Source organism: Zootoca vivipara, chromosome 11 (assembly GCF_963506605.1).
Source record: "Zootoca vivipara chromosome 11, rZooViv1.1, whole genome shotgun sequence".
Taxonomy (NCBI): domain Eukaryota; kingdom Metazoa; phylum Chordata; class Lepidosauria; order Squamata; family Lacertidae; genus Zootoca; species Zootoca vivipara.
In genome coordinates, this window is record NC_083286.1 from 6,704,729 (window position 1) to 6,725,900 (window position 21,172).

The window sequence follows — 21,172 nt, forward strand, 5'->3', positions numbered from 1 at the left end:
TTTAACAATCAAGGCCAGGAGCCAATACTGATTAAGCCACTTAAAATAAGGTATTTTGTGTCTTGCTCTGTTCTAATTTTATAGCCATGACAATCAAAAAGTAAATCTGATGCTGGAGATATCAAGGAAAACTTGTTTTGCCTCTATGTCACTTCACATAGCTGCGGGTGCCATGTTAAGTCTGAAGTCAGGTGCTACAGTATTAGAAGGGAACAGTTTCTTCCCTAACATTGGGCCCTGGGGTTCTGTTGCCTGACCCTATGACCACTGGCACAATGGCTTAAATGGCAAAGTCAGTGCTGTTTTTCTAGAAAAAGAAGTGCCGGAACTCACAATGAACGCCTACCTCGTTCTCTTATAATGGAACTGGCACCCACCTGAGAGGTGCTGGAACTGAGTTCCAATGAGTTCCTGCTGGGGGAAAGCCCTGTGCAAAGTAATGGTTGAACAGAGGCAAAACTAGGCTTTATTTCACATAGGTCAAAGACCTCCCTTGGACATTTGTGTACACACATACACAGGCTGGGAGCCTCAAGTGCACCCCTCTGGAGGCTTTACCTGGCTAGTCCCGTCCCCTGTCGCTACAGCTTGAGTTAGACATAACATATTCAAAACATATTTACATTTAATGTACATTTTAAAAATGAATATAGTAGCTGCTGGGGGGTTTATAATTATCAAGATTGTAGCAGGCATTGATGGAGCTTTTAATCTTTTCCTCCCCTGCTGTGGTCCTGATGAAATTCACTCTTCTGGAGCTGCTATTTGCATTAGAATGAAAGCTCCCATTCCTCAGTTTTGAAATACCTTCTTCTTTAATTTAAAAAGAAAAACCTCCCATATATTGTTTTGTTGTTGTCTTTGCTATTAGTTGCAATGAGCAAGTTTTTTTAAAATAGGAAACGTTACTCACAGGAAATAATAAAATACAATTCTTTCAGCAGAAATTATCCAAAGTGGGGGGAAAGAGCCAGCATTCTGAAAATATTGAAGGAATTAGAGCAAATCAATACAGCTTAGACAGAGAAGTACAAAAAGCAATTCCCAAAGTCTTGTGCAGAGTCTCAAATAAACAGCACAGAACATCAAGTCCAAAGGCTTGAACAACAACAAAAAACCTCTTGGATTCAGATACTTCATACGTATTAAGCAGAATGAACCACGTAAGTAGAATGACCCATCTAAATCAAGATGCCTCTTAATGGACAAGAAATAGGGTTTTGGTTTTTTTTCTAATGCAGGGGTATATGTGGGCATGAGCTCATGCAACAAATAATTGGGGCAGCCAGATCTTTACAGACTGTGTGTAATGATGGTTTTCTTTCTAACCACTATGAAAAAACTACTATGTACCTAAGATATAATGAAATACAAACAAGCTAGAATTATGTGGAGGAGGAGGGATGGACCCACAATTCATATTTGTTTATTTATGCACATATATACAATAGCCAAAAGTCCAGACTTGGCATATCTTACCTTCCAGATTTCACGGTATAGGATGGGTTTAGTTCTTATTGATTTGTTACTGAACCTGCTGGGAGATGCAACTTCATGCAAATACTAAATGTTTCTATTTTGGGATGCCATAGACAATAACATAAATCTTCTAATCCATGGACCCAATTACACATGTAGGACTGCCAAGCAACTGGAAACAGAATTCTTTCTCCCACTGTGACTTTGCCAACATGATTTTGAAGAACACCTGAATACGGCTCATATGATGATGAAAAATAGACACAGGTATGATTTGAAGGGCAGAAGTTAATACTAAGGGAAATATTATCCCACCCTGCCTGAAGTTGTCAACTATTTTTCCTCTGAAAAAAATCCACAATTAGTAGTTTGAATGACTACAGACCAGTTGCACTTACTCAGATTATTATGAAGTGTTTTGAGAAACTGGTACGCAGTTACATCATTTCCTGTCTTCCATTGACATTTGACAACTGCCAGTTTGCATACAGGTCAAATAGAGCCACGGAGGATGCTATCACTGCCACTCTCCATGCCGCTCTGTCCCATCTGGAGCAGCCGGGGAGTTATGCGAGGCTGCTGTTCGTGCGTTTTAGCTCTGCTTTTAACACTACCCTCCGCCATAGACTGATGTCCAAACTAGAGGCGCTTGGACTTTCTAATTCCATTTGTCTCTGGGTTTTGAATTTTTTGCCAGAGGGTTAGAGTAGGGTCATAAATGTCCACAGCCCTTAGCCTTAACACTGGTTCCCCACAGGGTTGTGTGTTGAGTCCCCTGATCTATACCCTCTATAGGTATGATTGCACAGCTATCCACTCCAGCAACGAAATCATCAAGTTTGCTGATGACACCACTGTGGTTGGGACTCATTTCCGGGGGGGGATGAGTCCGCCTATCGGGACGAGGTGGAACGGCTCTTTGGTTGGTGTGGAGATAATAATCTGGTCCTTAATACTGCCAAGACCAAGGAACTGGTGGTGGACTACAGGAAGAAAAAGGCGGCCATTCAGCCCCTGTATATTGGCGGGGACCAGGTGGAGAGGGTGGCTGTATTTAAGTTCTTAGGTGTTACCATCGAGCAGGGTATGACCTGGAGCACGAATACCACTGCTCTGGTAAAGAAGGCCCAGAAGAGAATATATTTCCTCAGACTTTTAAAAAAGAACAAGCTGAGTGAGACTGCTGGTGTCCTTCTACCGAGGCTCCATAGAGAGCATTCTTACATACTGAATCTATGCTTTGGTTTTCTAGCTGCACAGTAAAGGATAGGAAAGTGCTCCAGAAGGTCATAACCAGAGCCCAAAAGATTATCGGTCATCCTCTCCCATCTCTGGAAGAACTATACAATTCCCGTTGCCTTAAAAAAGCAAATAATATTTTACAGGATTCATCTCATCCTGGATATAGTATTTTTGCACCGTTGCCTTCCGGCAAGAGATAATGGTAAAGGTAAAGGGACCCCTGACCATTAGGTCCAGTCGTGACCGACTCTGGGGTTGCGCGCTCATCTTGCTTTATTGGCCGAGGGAGCCGGCGTACAGCTTCCAGGTAATGTGGCCAGCATGACAAAGCCGCTTCTGGCTAACAAGAGCAGCACACGGAAACGCTGTTTACCTTCCCGCTGTAGCGGTACCTATTTATCTACTTGCACTTTGACATGCTTTCGAACTGCTAGGTTGGCAGGAGCTGGGATTGAGCAACAGGAGCTCACCCCGCCCTAGGCTCTGTGGTTTAACTGAACAGTTAAATCAAGAACGAATAGATTAAAAAACAGTTTAGATCCAAGAGCTATAACCATGCTGTAACTAAATAATATGATCTTGGGGAGTTGTGATGGATGTGTATGTATGTGTGTGTGTGTGTGTGTGTGTGTGTGGCTGTAATTGTGTTTTGTTTTGTTTTTATGGGATGGCATTCAATTTCGTTGTGCTATGTACAATGACAATAAAGTATCTAACTATCTATCTACTATCTATCATCTATCTATCTATCTATCTATCTATCTATCTATCTATCATCTATTGCACATTCTCTTTAAAGTTCCAAGACAGCACTGGGTGAGGCATAAAGTAACAGGGATTGTAAGAAAATTGTAATTACAGAATATAGATCCTGACTGGCTTATAACTGGAAAAACGAAGATTGAAGAGAGAAAGAAATAAGCAAAGCTTTGACAGACGGTGGATACCATCTATTAACAATGGTTTTGCATTGTATTCATTTCCCATGATGTTGTTGTTGTTGTTGTTTAGTCATTTAGTTGTGTCCGACTCTTCATGACTCCATGGACCAGAGCACGTCAGGCACTCCTGTCTTCCACTGCCTCCCGCAGTTTGGTCAGACTCATGTTCATAGCTTCAAAAACACCGTCCAACCATCTCGTCCTCTGTTGTCCCCTTTCTCCTTGTGCACTCAATCTTTCCCAACATCAGGGTCTTTTCCAGGGAGTCTTCTCTTCCCATGAGGTGGCCAAAGTATTGGAGCCTCAGCTTCAGGATCTGTCCTTCCAGTGAGCACTCAGGGCTGATTTCTTTCAGAATGGATAGGTTTGATCTTCTTGCAGTCCATGGGACTCTCAAGAGTCTCCTCCAGCACCAGAATTCAAAAGCATCAATTCTTCGGCGATCAACCTTCTTTATGGTCCATCTCTCACTTCCACACATCATTACTGGGAAAACCATAGCTTTAACTATATGGACCTTTGTTGGCAAGGTGATGTCTCTGCTTTTTAAGATGTTGTCTAGGTTTGTCATTGATTTTCTCCCAAGAAGCAGGTGTCTTTTAATTTTGTGACTGCTGTCACAGTCTGCAGTGATCATGGAACCCAAGAAAGTAAAATCTCTCACTGCCTCCATTTCTTCCCCTTCTGTTTGCCAGGAGGTGATGGGACCAGTGGCCATGATCTTTTTTTTTTATGTTGAGCTTCAGACCATATTTTGGGTTCTCCTCTTTCACCCTCATGAAAAGGTTCTTTGATTCCTCCTCACTTTCTGCCATCAAGGTTGTGTCATCTGCTATCTGAGGTTGTTGATATTTCTTCTGGCAATCTTAATTCCGTTTTGGGATTCATCTAGTCCAGCCTTTCGCATGATGAATTCTGCATATAAGTTAAATAAGCAGATAGACAATATACAGCCTTGTCATACTCCTTTCCCAATTTTGAACCAATCAGTTATTCCATTTCCAGTTCTAACTGTAGATTCTTGTCCCACATAGAGATTTCTCAGGAGACAGATGAGGTGATCAGGCACTCCCATTTCTATAAGAGCTTGCCATAGTTTGCTGTGGTTGACAAAGTCAAATGCTTTTGCGTAGTTAATGAAGCAGAAGTAGATGTTTTTCCGGAACTCTCTAGCTTTCTCCATAATCCAGCGCATGTTTGCAATTTGGTCTCTGGTTCCTCTGCCCCTCGAAATCCAGCTTGCACTTCTGGGAGTTCTCGGTCCACATCCTGCTTAAGCCTGCCTTGTAGAATAACCTTGTAGCATAACCTTGCTAGCATGTGAAATGAGCACAATTGTGCAGCCTTTTAATAAGTTTATTGTCTTAATTTGTCTTGTTAGCACACCTTGGATAAAATGCACCACAGGGGTAAAATTAATTTTAAAACATTAACCACTAAACTTTTTGTTGCCCTGAGCAGGCACCTGCTGTATCTGAGTCATAGCCAGCCTGAGACAGACAGTATTTACTGACAAACTTTCTAGGCAAACACACAACCCAATGAAATTTGCAAATACAGTGGTACCTCGGGTTAAGAACTTAATTCATTCTGGAGGACCGTTCTTAACCTGAAACTGTTCTTAACCTGAGGTACCACTTTAGCTAATGGGGCCTCCAGCTGCCGCCGCACGATTTCTGTTCTCATCCTGAAGCAAAGTTCTAAATATAGATTCAGAACCCCAAGACCTTGTACATACTTTCAGCTTTAATAATTTGGCATTGAATTGGTCAAATGACTATTTCCAAGGAATAGCTCAAAGCAAAATGTAAAAAGCAGTTACTTTTGCAATTGAAAGTTTGTGCTAATTTAAGGCACCAGCACTCAATAATGCAACATTGTTCTGAAGGCAATTAGCAAAAGGGTATGGAGGAACGTGATGCTAACATCCAACGCCAAGATGAAGGTCTACCAGGCTTTGCGCGTGCGTTGAGCACACTGTTTTATGAGTCAAGGGCAACTTACAACCGTCAGGGGTGATGCCTCAGATGTGCTGCGTCAGGAAAATTTTGGGCATCACATGGCAGGACAGAGTTTTAAACAAAGATGTGTTCTCCCAAGCCCATTGCTGGCTTGGTCATGTCCAAAGAATGGAAGATGGCTGAATCCTCAAGGATGTGCTCTATGAGGAACTGGCTTCAGGGACTAGGCCAATTGGCAGACCAAGTCTGCATTACAAAGATGTATGTAAACATGACATGAAAGCTGGCAACACCAACCTTGCCATGTTGTAAATCGCTTGCAGATGACCTCTGTGCCTGAAGACAGACAGTCAAGTCATGTATCCATAGCAGTGACCAGAAGAGGAAGGAGTGCTGGAAGGAGTGCAGAAAGAAGAAACACCATAGTGCATCCGCATCAGCACAACCAGACGCCTTCACCTGGCCCAGCTGCAACAAAGCATGTCTCTACAATATCAGCTGCTTCTTTGATGACGATTTGTGAATTATGGCATGTTTTTGCACGCATACTCTACTTTGAGCCATCGACATCTGGATACAGCGGGAACAATCTGCTGGACTAGATAGGTCTTGGTCTGATCCAGCAAGGCCCATTTATGTCCTTATCTATCAACAGCAAATAAATAAAATGCAGTGTTTTCAGAGAGAAAACGCACAACCTTGTGAACCATATCCTGTATAGCTATGGTGATGAAACAAGCACTAAATACTCATATTGTGGTGCAGTTACTGCTGGTATATGAATTACCTTTTCCCATGCTTTTCAATCAAGGCAGTTACTGCATCATCTGTAATCCGGCATCCATTAGCAGAAAGGCACTGCAATCTAAAACAGAGAGCAACAACAATTATCTCCTTTTATTTGAGCAATTAAGGAATATGCAGCCCAGATTTGAGCTTATGTTATGATTTCTCTACACAGATATTCTACCTACATAGGAAGACACCTGAAAGAATGAAAGGGAGTATAGATCAGAGGCAAATGGTACACCAGGAGATTTCTCAAAGACTTGAAATAGATAGACAGGGTTTCTGATTCCCAACAGTTTAACAGCAGCAAGTAACAACAACAACAAAACATTTACTATGGCTGGCCTTTAGTTAACAAATTATTTGCTATGGCTGGTCATGTATTTCTCAGCCTCCATGTTCCATCCTCACCTGTTAAATGCAAAATATGTTGCAATATACATTCTAAAAAAAAAGCTAGTCTGGAGGACCCCTTAATCTCCTTGTTTCTACATATCCATACTACAAAATGGTACCCAAATGTGCACAACAGTATGAAGAACAACAAATGTTTGGGTTTTTAATTGTACCTTATAGATGATGTTACTAAGGCAATGAGTCCTGAATCAGTAGCTCCTGTCCAGCTAATATCTACAGTTGTCAGGTTATGGCAAAAGGTGCTTGCATGAAGCAGAACTTTGTTCCCTCTAAATCCAGGACCACTGCAGCTTTTTATATTCAGTTCCTATGTGCAAAAGAAAATTCCAAATGTGGGTTCATTAAAATAACTTTTCTTCTTTGATTATATTATTATTATTATCATCATCATCATCATCATCATCATGCTTTTTAATATTGTCATAACATTTTCAAGCAACCTCAATTAGGGGTTAGAAATGCCAGAAATAAATAAATAAATAAATAAATAAATAAATAATAAAAGAGGGGGTGGTATTCAGTGTCCTCTTACTGACAGAGGCTTCTATCAGCAGAACTGGATGCAACCCAACGTATTTTATACAGCACATTTTCCTTTTAACTAGGCAAAGCTTTTATGAAATCATGCTTTATTTATTTATTTATTTATATAATGCTACCAAGGTAGCATACATAGGGTTCCTAGTTTGTCGCCACTGACCAGCTCTACACCTGCTTAGCTCCAGAAAGGTAGCAGCTGTATCATGGGCCTTCAGACCATGGTCTTATCATAAATGAGATGTCTGTAAGATCAATGAATATTATTGAGATTCCTACTGCACTAATTTCAGCCTCAGCTGTGAGTTGCAGCAAATATTCAGCACTTTCATGGCTGTTCAGATTTCACAGAAAACAAAGTAATCTTGTTGGTTTGCATATCAAATTGTTATTTCCTGCTCTGCTTCAGTCATGCTTCATTAAGTTGTTTCCACTGCAGTCGCATGCAAACACACTCCTTGCCCTCATTTGAGCTAACAATAAATAATTCTTATGTCATGGATCACGAAAATACTATATTGTAAAATGCATAAGAAAATACAAAACTGGGATCCTTCCAATCAAGAAGTAAAACATCATTTCTTTTGGTTTGTTTTATGCTAGCTGGAGCTTCACTTATTTCTTAACAGGCAGCTGTAGATCCAGTGACTTCACTATCAGTTGGGATGGGTGAATCTGTCCACTTTGGTTTTTCTCATTTTCCCATTCTCAAGTTCAGTTCTCCACATTTCTTTATCAGTTTGCAATTTATTTATTTTGTTAAAAGTCCTTATGAGAATTAATCCGCACAAATTTATCCCAATATACACATTCTTGCAAAGCATATTTTTTCTAATATTTCTAAAATGCATTTTTGTATGTTATGTTCACTAATAAATGCAGTTGTTTGCACACTTTGCCTCAGTCACATGCCACCCTGGGTTCTTTTGTAAGGAAGGGGAGGATACAAATCTAATGAATAATATAAATAGCATATGCATTTTCCACACATTTTCTTGGCTGCAAAACTATACTGCCAAATTCAGATAACTGCAAATTTTGACGGGTGTATTTTGGTTAGTTTATTGTTCTGGAAATTAAGTAAATTTGCCTTTAAATGCAAACTTAACCAAATTTCTCCCCCAGTGTTAGCTAATAGTAATGTCTCTTTAATGAAGGCTATTAGGCTCTAACTTTTAATTGCTAAACCAATATTTATAAAACTTCAGAGTGCTCATGATGGAAATCTGTGTGGCTACAAATGGGTCAACTTTAAAACTTATAAAATTTACAAGTAAACATCCATGGCATGACCAGTATAAAATTTACAACTTTAAAAATACATGATAGAAAATATCCACATTGAGCTTTGCATTCATAAAAAAACAAAAAGTGTGTTATGAAATGTTGCCATTCGTTTTTTTATAATCCCTCAGGTGTCCCTAAGTCAGTTTTGAGATGCCAACAGCCTTGCAAGTTACAAGGTGTTTTTGCCACAATTTGTTTCTATTTCAAACTATTGTTTTAATGCAGATGTAAATTCATGCAGATTTAATAAATTAACTAAACTCATTTTGTTACTCAGCTACACTTTTTAAGCAATTGAGGTGCCCGATTACTAATATTTTTATCTATGGTTTAAGACCAGCAGGGCAACATCTAACAATGATTTTAAGTGGTTTATATTTTGCGGGGGGGGGGGGGGGGGTCAGAGACAAAATGAGGGCAGGTTCAAAGGCACAACAATGGAGGCTAAGCAATAGATGTGATTCTTACATTTGTACAGTAGGCTACATTCTAGCTGTAAAAGTCATAGGTTAGGGTTTAAAAATACATTTTAAAAAACCCCACATTATTTACTTAGAAGAGCAACAACAACCAGACCCGTTTGGATTTGATATCCCGCTTTATCACTACCCGAAGGAGTCTCAAAGCGGCTAACATTCTCCTTTCCCTTCCTCTCCCACAACAAACACTCTGTGAGGTGAGTGGGACTGAGAGACTTCAAAGAAGTGTGACTAGCCCAAGGTCACCCAGCAGCTGCATGTGGAGGAGCGGAGATGCGAACCCGGTTCCCCAGATTACGAGTCTACCGCTCTTAACCACTCAATTCTATGAATTACTCAGCTGTACGTAGAGTGTACATATTTTGTTAAATTAATATGAAGAGTTTATGTACAGTATTATCTATCATATGGCATTATGAGCTCCCTCTTGTGGACCCTTTACATTCTCTTTCTCAATTTCTCTCTTAAAGTACTCAAATGAGAATTGAAATCATTCAGTAAATAACACAATTAATCATTATGAGTTTTCAAAAACTGAACAATATATTAATTGTTCATTAATCTGTAGATATAAGCAGCCCACACATCTCATTATAATGTGTTTGCTTAAAATCTGCAGCACCTATCCTCCCTCTAGGATGCTACTTCTAGCCTCAGTAGGAGATGGCATTTTCCTTCAGTTCCTCTTTTGTCTAATCCCACCTCCCATTTTCAAGTCTGCTTTAATTGCCTGTCCAGTGCACCTGCTTCTGTGCCCATTTCCACAGATATCACAGAGTCCTTGGCTTCAGCTTGTGTCAAGATTTGCTCAACTAAACCTTTATTTTATTCACTACTGTATGAATACTCCATGATTGACACCAAGGAAGGGTGAAGAACACATACAGGCAATAAGAAACAGTTTATCCCATTTTAGCCATAGACAGACCAAATAGTACAGTAATAATATTCTGTAATACTTTTCAGTATAGAGGTAAAGGTAAAGGGACCCCTGACCGTTAGGTCCAGTCGTGGACGACTCTGGGGTTGTGGCACTCATCTCGCTTTACTGGCCGAGGGAGCCAGCATGCAGCTTCTGGGTCATGTGGCCAGCATGACTAAGCCACTTCTGGCGAACCAGAGCAGCGCACGGAAACGCCATTTACCTTCCCGCCGGAGCAGTACCTATTTATCTACTTGCACTTTGAGGTGCTTTCGAACTGCTCGGTGGGCAGGAGCTGGGACCGAGCAATGGGAGCTCACCCGTCGCAGGGATTTGAACTGCTGACCTTTTGATCAGCAAGCCATAGGCTCTGTGGTTTAACCCACAGCACCACCCGCGTCCCACTTTTCAGTATACAAAGTGCTTAATAAAGTTAAAGACTAGTTAGGCTGAGAAATATGCACAAGGCCAACCAGATTTTATATTTCATAGGACCAGTAAATTGAAATAAACTATTATCCTAATCTGCATGCAGAAATAAAATTATCCTAATCTGTATGCAGGGGTGCCATGGGGGGGGGGGGTCCAGGAGGCCGAGCCTCCTCAATTTTCTAGCAGGGGGCTGGGCCCCCTCAATATTCTGCAGCCATGATGGGCCTCGCAGGGCATACACACAGTTGCCTCCTTCCGCCGTGTGACATCACACTCAGACATACGTGCAGACCCCCCCCCCCAAAAAAAAGTTGGGCGGAACCTGGCGCCTATGATTGTATGCAATCAAAGCTTTAGTCAGGCATCACCAGAGCATGTGAGGGCTTAAAGAAGGCTAAGAGTGAGAGTTCAAGCTGCATCCTCATAATCACAATTTGTGGAGGTTCCTCTTAACACAAAGGTCTGGAGGAAGCTTCTACATGCATTAATCTGAATATGCAGATGCCCCTCAATGGTCAACAACCATGACAAAGCAGGATTCCCAAATGCAGGGAGTTCTGTGTTCAACTGAACACACTTAGAAACATTCTTCACACCTTTATGCTGAAAGCACAAAGGTTTGAAGAGGGGCTCTGTGCACCTCAGGGTCGAGACTTGAATGCATGCCTCTTCTCCCTCCCGACTTCAAATCCTCTCGTGGGTTTAAACCTCAGTAGGGCTAAATTGCGATGGAACATGCCTTTGAGAATTTGAGTAGCTAACTCCAGTAGGTTGTAGTTGGTGACTTCTGTTTCAGTGTATCTGAAGAAGTGTGCATGCACATGAAAGCTCATACCAATGACAAACTTAGTTGGTCTCTAAGGTGCTACTGGAAGGAATTTTTTAATTTTGTTTTCTGTAAGTTGGTGCATCTGTTTCTGATGCTTGACTTATAGCATTTACCTACAAATAATGCAGCATAAAGTCTGGCTTCTCTGATTACTTATCCAGAATGTGGCTTTGTTTTTCTAAACTGAATCAGTAAATATTTTACAGGAACTAAACTTCAGAGCTGTGGAATATTTTGCCCAATATGCCAAGTGCTTGGAGTGGTATCTTTTGTCCTACTACCAAATGCAGTTGTACCTTGGTTGTCGAACGGAATCCATTCCGGAAGTCTGTTCGACTTCCAAAAGCATTTGACAACCAAGGTATGACTGTTTTTGTAAACCAGAACTACTTATTGAATGTAAGGATGCCACTTATTGCAACTGTGTATATTCAACAGGGAATATTATGTATTCTCTTTCTATGTAATATGCACTCTGCAGTTAGTGTCACCGCCAACATGCAGCCATGCCAGCTACAGTATGTGGAAGAGGCCACTAGATTACTTTCCGATTCTTGTTTTTATGTAAAAATGGCCAAAGATCCCACAGATTCTATAGCCACCATTCTAAAAATGGTATTACAGCATGCATATTCTATAGGGATATGGTAATTGACAAACAAACTTTTGAGTTTCTATTTTATGGGTCATCTTTGCATTTAAATGCCAGAATTAACATATTGTTACTTTAAGTTTCTTTACATTGTCTGCAACAATTCTTATTTGAAACACCTGTGGTCAACATTATATGTTCTATGTGTTTGTGTTGTGAGCATCAGCAGCTACATCAGGCATCCCCAAACTGCAGCCCTCCAGATGTTTTGGCCTACAACTCCCATGATCCCTAGCTAACAGGACCAGTGGTCAGCGATGATGGGAATTGTAGTCCAAAACATCTGGAGGGCTGAAGTTTGGGGAAGCCTGAGCTACATTATCCAGTGAGCACTGATCCACTAGTATGATCTTCACTAGTATGTATATTTCATTGAGAATTATTCGGTATGTACCTCTTTAGATATATATTGTTCTACTACTGTATATCTCACATACAGGTTGCTCAGTTTTGTTGTCATTCATTGCCTGCAATTCTATTTCTAGCTGATGAAGACTTTAGTCCGAAAGTTGAACTATTCCGGAAGCACTGTCCTTTTGAGACTTTGGAGCGACGTCTTCCTTTGAGAGACGCTTTGGTGTTCCTCGCTATCCATTGGTTGTTTGAATCTTTGTTTGACTCTGATACATATAACAACTTGAAGTTGTATCTTTTGTGAGATGTGTTGTATGATATATATATATATACATACATACATATATATATATATATACATACATACATATATATATATATATATATTGTTTTGAAGTGGCTTATTTGTATATTTTGAATGACAAACCAATTACCGTATATATTTACTAACAGTTATTAGCCAGCGTGTTGTGTTTGCATTTTTGTAGATTGTCACATTTTGCAACACAAGGGTTTGTGTTTGTTCAGCATGAGGGGCAGCCGGCAGGGCCAGACAAGCTGTTTAATGGAGGGTGGGGAGACCTTTCATATGGCATTTCATCAAGCCAATGTGTGGAGGACCTCTTGCCCCTCTGGGAAAACATGCCTCTAAAAGGTGGTGGGGCTTCTGTTAGCCCCGCCAGCCTGACTAATCATCAGGGATGATGGCAGCTGTAGTGCACAACATCTGGGGGGCCTCTGCATCCCCACTTTTGATGTACATAGTATAGGTTATTATTTCTAAAGGTTTTTAAAATTAAGTTCACATAGAAAGCCACAGTCCAAGCTCTAAGTAAAATGCTAATAATAAAAAAGTTATTCATTATTAAAGTTTTACGGCAATTGCAGAGACAAAATGACGTTTCTCCAAAAGCACAGTGCTACCTTAAGAGATTCTCCACAGTGCTGGAAGAACTGCTTTAATCCCACATCAGTAATTCTCTGGGCTTCATCGTGGCAATGATCAAGAGTGAAACATTGGGGGTGGTGACTCCCCAAACTGATCAACCACTCATCGTTCAAGCAGTGGCAGTTCGTCAGGTGGATCTCCTTCCCTGGGGATAGAGAAGCCAGGTTTTTAAATCTGCAGACTGATACTTATAGCATTTTATTATTATTACTTTTTAACTAAACAATAGAAATAATATTGAGGCAAACAAAGGCTTTGCCACGAAAGTCAAAAATAAAGACAAGTCAAGAGTTAAGTATGTCTAGAAGAATAATGTGTTCCTGGAATATGCTATCAATAGTACTTATTATGCAGTCAAGTAGCCTCCAATGCCAAATCTTATTACTCCTAAGGATTTATGGACATCAATGGAAATACACAATCACATCATACGTTCAGAAGCATAGCCACAACAGCTTGATCTTTAACTCCACTTTCCTCCAGCACATGGATTCAAGCTAGTTTGAAAACCTTAAGAGGGCTACACACTAGCGTGCTGATGTAAATCAAAACAGACGTTCTCATAATGCTAAAGTTTATATGCCAAAGGCCTTTGTTTGTGGTGGTAGTGCAGATGAGCAGAGGATACACAACTGTAGAAAGCGCTCCTGGAATTGTGAAGCAGCGTAGGGAATCATCCCTACGGATAACCTGCCCCTTTGCATGGGATACACTACAGCAACAAGGTGGGGAGGGGAGAATAAAATGGGACAGAAGGCATGAAAGGAGACCTACACCATCCTATTGGGATCCATCATTCATTCATTCATTCATTCATTCATTCATTCAAAGATGTTTGAGACACTTTTTGTATATGAAAATGGATAAACCAATGAAAATAGTTTTTGAAAAGCACAACATCTAGCACAAAGACAACCCATACCTATCATAGAAACTTAACAGAAAACGTGGGGGGAGGGGAGTCTTGGGCAAGGAGGAAATTCTAGTGAATGCACTAGAATCCCAGTGAATGCACTAACAAACATACAGAGCCTACCTGGTCTCAAACCCAGGAATTAGGAAATTACAGTCATACCTCGGGTTAAGTACACTTCAGGTTGAGTACTTTCAAGTTAAGTACTCCGCGGATCCGTCTGGAACGGATTAATCCACTTTCCATTACTTTTAATGGGAAAGTTCACTTGACTTGACTTGACTTGATCTGGCATGTGTAACAGAGACTTGGTTGGAGGAAGCAGATGGGCCTGTTTTAGCTGCTGCTTGTCCACCAGGTTTCTCTTACACACAGCAATCCAGGTCCTCTGGACGGGGAGGGGGGGTTGCAATGATTTTTAGGAAGTCATTAGTTTGCACCAGGCGTCCTATTGGGAAGACCCAGTTCTCTGAGTGCATGTTCTGGAAGTTGGGCAATAGGGGCAGTACAGGATTCTTTCTGGTGTACCGACCTCCCCGCTGCACCAAGGATTCCCTTCCTGAGCTGCTTCAGGTCGTGGCAGATGTTCTCCTGGAGACACCTAATTTGGTTGCCCTAGGGGATTTTAGTATCCATGTCGACACGACCTTACAAGGGGCCGCTCGGGACTTCGTGGAAAGCATGGCCTCCATGGGGCTGTCCCTGAATATGTCTGGCCCAACTCATAGCCGCGGACATGCCTTGGACCTGGTGTTTACCTCAATGGATGTTGGTGATCTGACATTGAGTAAAGGCGAAACTAACAAAGTGCCATGGTCAGATTACTACCTGGTGCAACTGGACTTCTCCGTGCCCCTTCCTCTCTGCAGGGAGGTGGGACCTATTTGGATTGTCCGCCCCCGCCACTTAATGGATCCAAATGGTTTCCAGAGAGTGGTAGGGGATGCTTTATCCCATGTTGATGGCCTTTCAGCCGATTCCCTGATGGCCCGCTGGAATGTGGAGTTAACCAGGGCTATTGACTGTTTGGCTCCAAAGCACCCTCTCCGATTGCAAAGGTTTTCCACGGATCTGAGGGCAATGAAACAATCGCTGAGACGGCTAGAGCGCCGGTGGTGGATAACTCATTCTGAAGCTGACCGGACACGGGTTAGAGCTCAATGTCGAGCCTACCAAGTGGCGGTAGCGACGGCGAAGAAGACTTTCTTCACCGCCTCTATTGCATCTGCAGAAAACAGTAGCAGGAGACTTTTTTAGGTGGTTCGCAGTTTAGTGGAACCACCAGCTCAATCAGGGCCCAGTATGGGCCACATGATCTCCTGCAACGATTTTGCAAAGTTTTTTGCAGATAAAGTCGCTCAGGAAAGAGGTAGACTCCACCATGGGCGCAGGGCCGGGGCAGGGGAGTGCTGGAGGTCTGTCTAGTCCAGTTGCGTGGGATAAATTCCAATCTGTTACCTCCGAGGATGTGGACAGGCTGCTTGGACGAGTGAAACCAATCACCTGTCTCCTTGATCCTTGCCCATCCTGGCTTATAAAAGCTAGCCGGGAAGGGCTGGGCGATGGGCTTTGCGGGTTGGTGAATGCTTCTCTCCACGAGGGAGCCTTCCCAGACCCGCTGAAAGAGGAGGTTATTAAACCGCTTCTTTAAAAACTCTCTTTAGATGCGGCCAATATGGCCAACTATCACCCAGTCTCAAATCTTCCATTCTTGGGCAAGGTGATTGAGCAAGTGGTTGCTGAACAACTCCAGGCACGCCTGGAAGAAGCAGACCATTTGGATCCCTTCCAGTCGGGATTCAGGCCTCATCATGGGACTGAAACTGCCTTGGTCGCACTGGTTGATGATCTCCAGCAGGCTAGGGACAAAGGTGAGAGCTGTTTCCTAGTCCTGCTGGATCTCTCAGCGGCTTTTGACACCATCGACCATAACATCCTTCTGGACCGTCTAGAGGGGTTGGGAGCTGGGGGCACAATTATACAGTGGTTCCGCTCCTTCCTCCTGGGCCGTGTTCAGAAAGTGGTGGGGGGGATGAGTGTTCAGACCCCTGGGCTCTCACTTGTGGGGTGCCTCAGGGTTCTGTCCTCTTCCCCCATGCTTTTTAACATCTACATGCAGCTGCTGGGAGAGATCATCAGGGGCTTTGGGCTGGGTGTCCATCAGTATGCAGATGATACCCAGCTCTACCTCTCTTTCAAATCAGAACCAGTGAAGGCAGTGAAGGTCCTGTGTGAGTGCCTGGAGGCAGTTGGAGGATGGATGGCGGCTAACAGATTGAGGTTGAATCCTGACAAGACAGAAGTACTGTTTGTGGGGGACAGGAGGCGGGCAGGTGTGGAGGACTCCCTGGTCCTGAATGGGGTAACTGTGCCCCTGAAGGACCAGGTGTGCAGCCTGGGAGTCATTTTGGACTCACAGCTGTCCATGGAGGCACAGGTCAATTCTGCGTCCAGGGCAGCTGTCTATCAGCTCCATCTGGTACGCAGGCTGAGACCCTACCTCCCCGCAGACTGTCTCGCCAGAGTGGTGCATGCTCTAGTTATCTCTCGCTTAGACTACTGCAATGCACTCTACGTGGGGCTACCTTTGAAGGTGACTTGGAAACTACAACTAATCCAGAAAGTGGCAGCTAGACTGATGACTGGGAGCAACCACCAAGACCACATAACACCAGTCTTGAAAGATCTACATTGGCTCCCAGTACGTTTCCGAGCACAATTCAAAGTGTTGGTGCTGACCTTTAAATGGCCTCAGTCCAGTATACCTGAAGGAGCGTCTCCACCTCCATCATTCTGCCCGAACACTGAGGTCCAGCACCAAGGGCCTTCTGGCGGTTCCCTCATTGAGAGAAGCCAAGTTGCAGGGAACTAGACAGAGGGCCTTCTCGGTAGTGGCGCCTGCCTTGTGGAACGCCCTCCCATCAGATGTCAAAGAGGAAAACAACTACCAGACTTTTAGAAGACATCTGAAGGCAGCCCTGTTTAGGGAAGCTTTTAATGTTTAATATATCACTGTGCTTTATTTTTCTGTTGGAAGCCACCCAGAGTGGCTGGGGAAACCCAGCCAGATGGGAGAGGTAGAAATAATAAATTATTATTATTATTATTATTATTATTATTATTATTATTATTATTATCATCAGGTTAAGTACGCTTCAGGTTAAGTACAGACTTCCAGAACCAATTAAGTACTTAACCTGAGGCACCACTTTAATTCCTAACCTTAGCACCTCATATTATTAGGGAAGGGGGAGAAATTCTTACCTACGGTAATTCTTACTTCCCATAACAATCTGCTACCTGAGATGCAGCTATCCTTCAAAATTCACATTTATCTGAATTTTGTGATGCAGTTCTCAGACAAAATGTGTACAGAAATTCATATACTAGGGGAAATGTCCATAGCAATAACAAGCACACAAACTATTTTATATTGGGGAATTGTTTGAAGAAATGTGCTTATTAAGAAAAAGTGCAAACAAAAGTTTATTAGAACAATTGTGCACTAAAATGCTAGTGAAGTTTTGTGAAGGCTTTAAAAAATTGATATGGAAATGTAGCAATATGAACTTAACACTGGAAAAATAAGAAACAAAAAACTGACAAATTCTTACTTTGATACTGATGGTCTCTCACTTATGCCATCACTGTTTTCACATGAGGACCAATATTTCCTGCTTGGCAAGGGGTTGGACTGGATGGCCCTTGTGGTCTCTTCCAATTCTATGATTCTATGATCTTAAGAGCAGTAAAACATTTTCTTTATTACATTTCACTGCTGCTTTTAAAAATCTTGTTTTTGCATGTTGTGGCTTACTTTGTTTTATTGTAAACTAGTCTGGAATCTGTTTGATGAAGGCTGGTATTTGTCTAGATAAATAAAAAAAGCAGAAGTGTCAAATTAATACAATAGCTACCTTTGTTTCCAGCCTAACAAACTAATCAGATTTGAGGAACTTGAGGACCGTTGCTCACAACTAGGTCCAGCCTTGCATGAAGAATAGCTGAGCTGTCGGTCATGCCCGGTTTCATTCCTAGAATCAGATTGTGCTGTTCAGCTCCCTTGTATCAACTTCCTCCACGGCCAGCAGAACAGTGCTGGTGATGTCAGCTAATTAGTTCTGCACTGCTTGACTCTGTGCGCAAGACCCAGCATATTAGCCCTAGCATTAAAAAACCTATTAACATCCCAACAAAAAAAGAATAACCACCTGAAATTATATGCATATTCACATAGCCTCAGGCTTGTTAAAAGCCCAGCATTCCTGCCAAATACAATCCTGGCAGTATCCAAAAGTGTCCAAGCCCGCCGTCCTTCTCAGAGGAAACAGCTTTTAATCCTCAACTGATGAAAATGATTTTATTCCCTGTAGTTCACTCCCAGCTGATACCTCCTTTGTATTCCCCTGGTCTCTTTCTTGTGTTTAAGAACCCAGATCCTTCAGTCAGGATATGTTAAGCTACAGGTGACTGACTAGCAGCCCCCACATGTGCTGTGGCCAAGGAAAGAGAGATAAAAGTCCCAGGCTTTAGCATCCCTAGCATGTAGCAGAAAGAGCTAAACACTTTGTTTTAATGAAACTGCTTTAATGGGGGGGGGGGTTGAGCCATTTGATTCCTGTTGTCAGCAGTATTGTGGGAAGAGGTTCTCAAGAACTGAGTAAGTCATCCAGACGTATTTACAAGGAAAGGGCTCTTTGAAGGGTTTGACTTGACTCTCCTCATGTGTGTCCTGTTATCGTCACTCACTAGTGTACATAGCAACGGAATTAGCATTCAGCTGTTGAGTAAACTGTTAAAGAGACTTGGCCAAGAAACAGTGCAAGGAGGTAGCAAAAGTTTGATGAAAATTGCTACATGCCCTACACATTTAAAAACTCATAATTGGTTCCCAACACGGATGTAGCTAAGGGGGGGGGACGGGGGGAGCTGCCTCTCTTGCTCTCTTAGAGCAATAAAAACAATAGAAATACTTAACTAACTGACCAATCACGTCGGTTCTGTCCCCGCCCCCCCAACAAAAGTCCTGGCCATACCCATGTTTCCCAACAGTGACTAATCACCTGGCACAGCATTTGATCCTGTCTATTTCAAAAAAGGAAAAACGATAGATATTCCATATGTGCATAAATAAATTGAATATGAATCCCACGGTTAATGGTATGGATTGGTACAGATAAAATGGTTTGGAAATATGCAGTTTGAGATTAAACCATTTTCTGTATATTTTGATGGTCAGGAGCCCAGTTTGGAGCCTTGAACCTGGCTCTTTTCAATAGCTGGGACAGAGCCATGTTAATTCGGCAATAGTCTCCCGTATACCAATCATGTGTCTTATTGGCTCACCCTCAAAGCCTCAACAGCTCTTAATTTATCCATCTTCGCCCTTCCTGGTATGTGGTTGATCACACCACCATATAAACTCCCCCATGAGCAGCTGTGGACCCTCCACTGAAGTTAGAACGTTTTAATACCACCCTTCATCCAAGCTCAGAGACAGCATTCAGAGTCTTTCACTGTCCTTATTTTATCCTCTTAACAATCCTGTGAGGTAGGTGAGGCTGGAGTCACCATCTCAAGTTTACCCAGTGAGCTTCATAGCAAATACTCACTGCATGAATACACATTATTCTATGAGAATCAGTACCATTTTTAGGGCTGCAAATCATCTTCCTGTGTTCAAGAGTGTTTTATTTAGGGGTGAAGTTTTGCTTGGCACAAACAGCTCACAGATCAAGTGCTCTTTCAAAGCAGAGTCATCTGTTATAAGCTGTGCAAACAAACTGTTACCAATTTATTAGTTTAGCTTTTCCAAAACAAGAAAAGATGAGGGAGGGAAGGTATTACCTGCCGTCCAGCCTTAGTGTGGAAGGTGGAATCAGGGGACATTTTTTGTACACTAGCACCCTCTAAACACCCATGTATGATGGTGTTAGGGTCTTTCAGTTTTTTAATATGGTCTTCAACTCATAGAAGCCTCCTCCTTTTCCTGTCCCATCTATGGCTGTTTCCAGCACTGCTTTTTCCATGGTAGAGTGCTCCCCAAAGCTTCTCTTTGGCCCCACTCCTAGCCCATGAAAGCACAAGCAACCCTCTGTAGCTTGTCCTTTGTCTATGAAAACATTCGGAATCTGTTAAGCAAGATTCAATTGTTGGAAAGAAGACATAGCTGCCAAGTTTTCCCTTTTCTCGCGAGGAAGCCTATTCAGCATAAGGGAAAATCCCTGTAAAAAAGGGATAACTTGGCAGCTATGAAAGAAGAGTGTTGTTTTAGGTACAATTTAGGCCACATCTGCACCACACATTTAAAACAGTATTATACTACTTTAACAATCATGGTTTCCCTATTCCCCTCACAGAGCTACCATTTCCCAACTGGTTTAAAAACTGATCCCTCTTCCCATGGAACTCTGGGAATTGTAGCTCTGTGAGAGTAATACAGGTCCCCTATCAACTCTCAGCATCCTCAACTATTGAAGTGGTATAATAGTGTTTTAAATGCATGGTGCAGCTTTGGCCTCAATCTGTATGCAGCACCGAAAGTGGTGAGTGTTTGGAAGGTAAGGCTCAGAGTGTATTCCCAGCTTCACGTCAGCCTCTTTGAATCCTGGCAATCTTATTGCTTGAAAGTTATTTCCTTGTTTCCTCCTGCTCAATCATTATTTCCTTCAATTTTCTTCCCATAAAGTTTAAACCTTGTTTGCAACACCAACCATGCAGAAAGCATTCACTTCAGAAAATCAAAAGAAATAAAAGATATGTAGGGCAATCCTGGCTGCATCCAAGTCACCGGAAAGTTCACCACAAAGGTCAAAGACCTCTGCATTACCTGCCCTCCAGGAAACCAAACTTATTTTATTGTTTTGGCTTATTTACTGAAGTTCCTACATAAGTTCACCTGTTCCCTGCTCTTACTGAAACTACTGCCATAAATTTGCTCTTTTCTCTCTTGTTTGCAAGCTGCTTCAACAACAAAACAAATCAGAAGT

The 21,172-nt window shown here is 42.1% G+C and overlaps 1 protein-coding gene across 4 annotated transcripts in view; it reads right to left on the bottom strand.

Moving 5' to 3' along the window:
* Nucleotides 1-21,172, bottom strand: part of LOC118076759 (uncharacterized) — a 49,649-nt gene that overhangs the window by 14,601 nt on the left and 13,876 nt on the right. For all 4 annotated transcript variants that reach the window (XM_035099743.2, XM_035099745.2, XM_035099744.2 and 1 more), the window contains 3 exons: nucleotides 13,246-13,415; nucleotides 6,982-7,136; nucleotides 6,411-6,488 (listed from right to left, as the gene is read on the bottom strand). In XM_035099743.2, coding sequence (XP_034955634.1) covers nucleotides 6,411-6,488; nucleotides 6,982-7,136; nucleotides 13,246-13,415 — 403 coding nt within the window. The remainder of the gene's footprint in view (nucleotides 1-6,410; nucleotides 6,489-6,981; nucleotides 7,137-13,245; nucleotides 13,416-21,172) is intronic.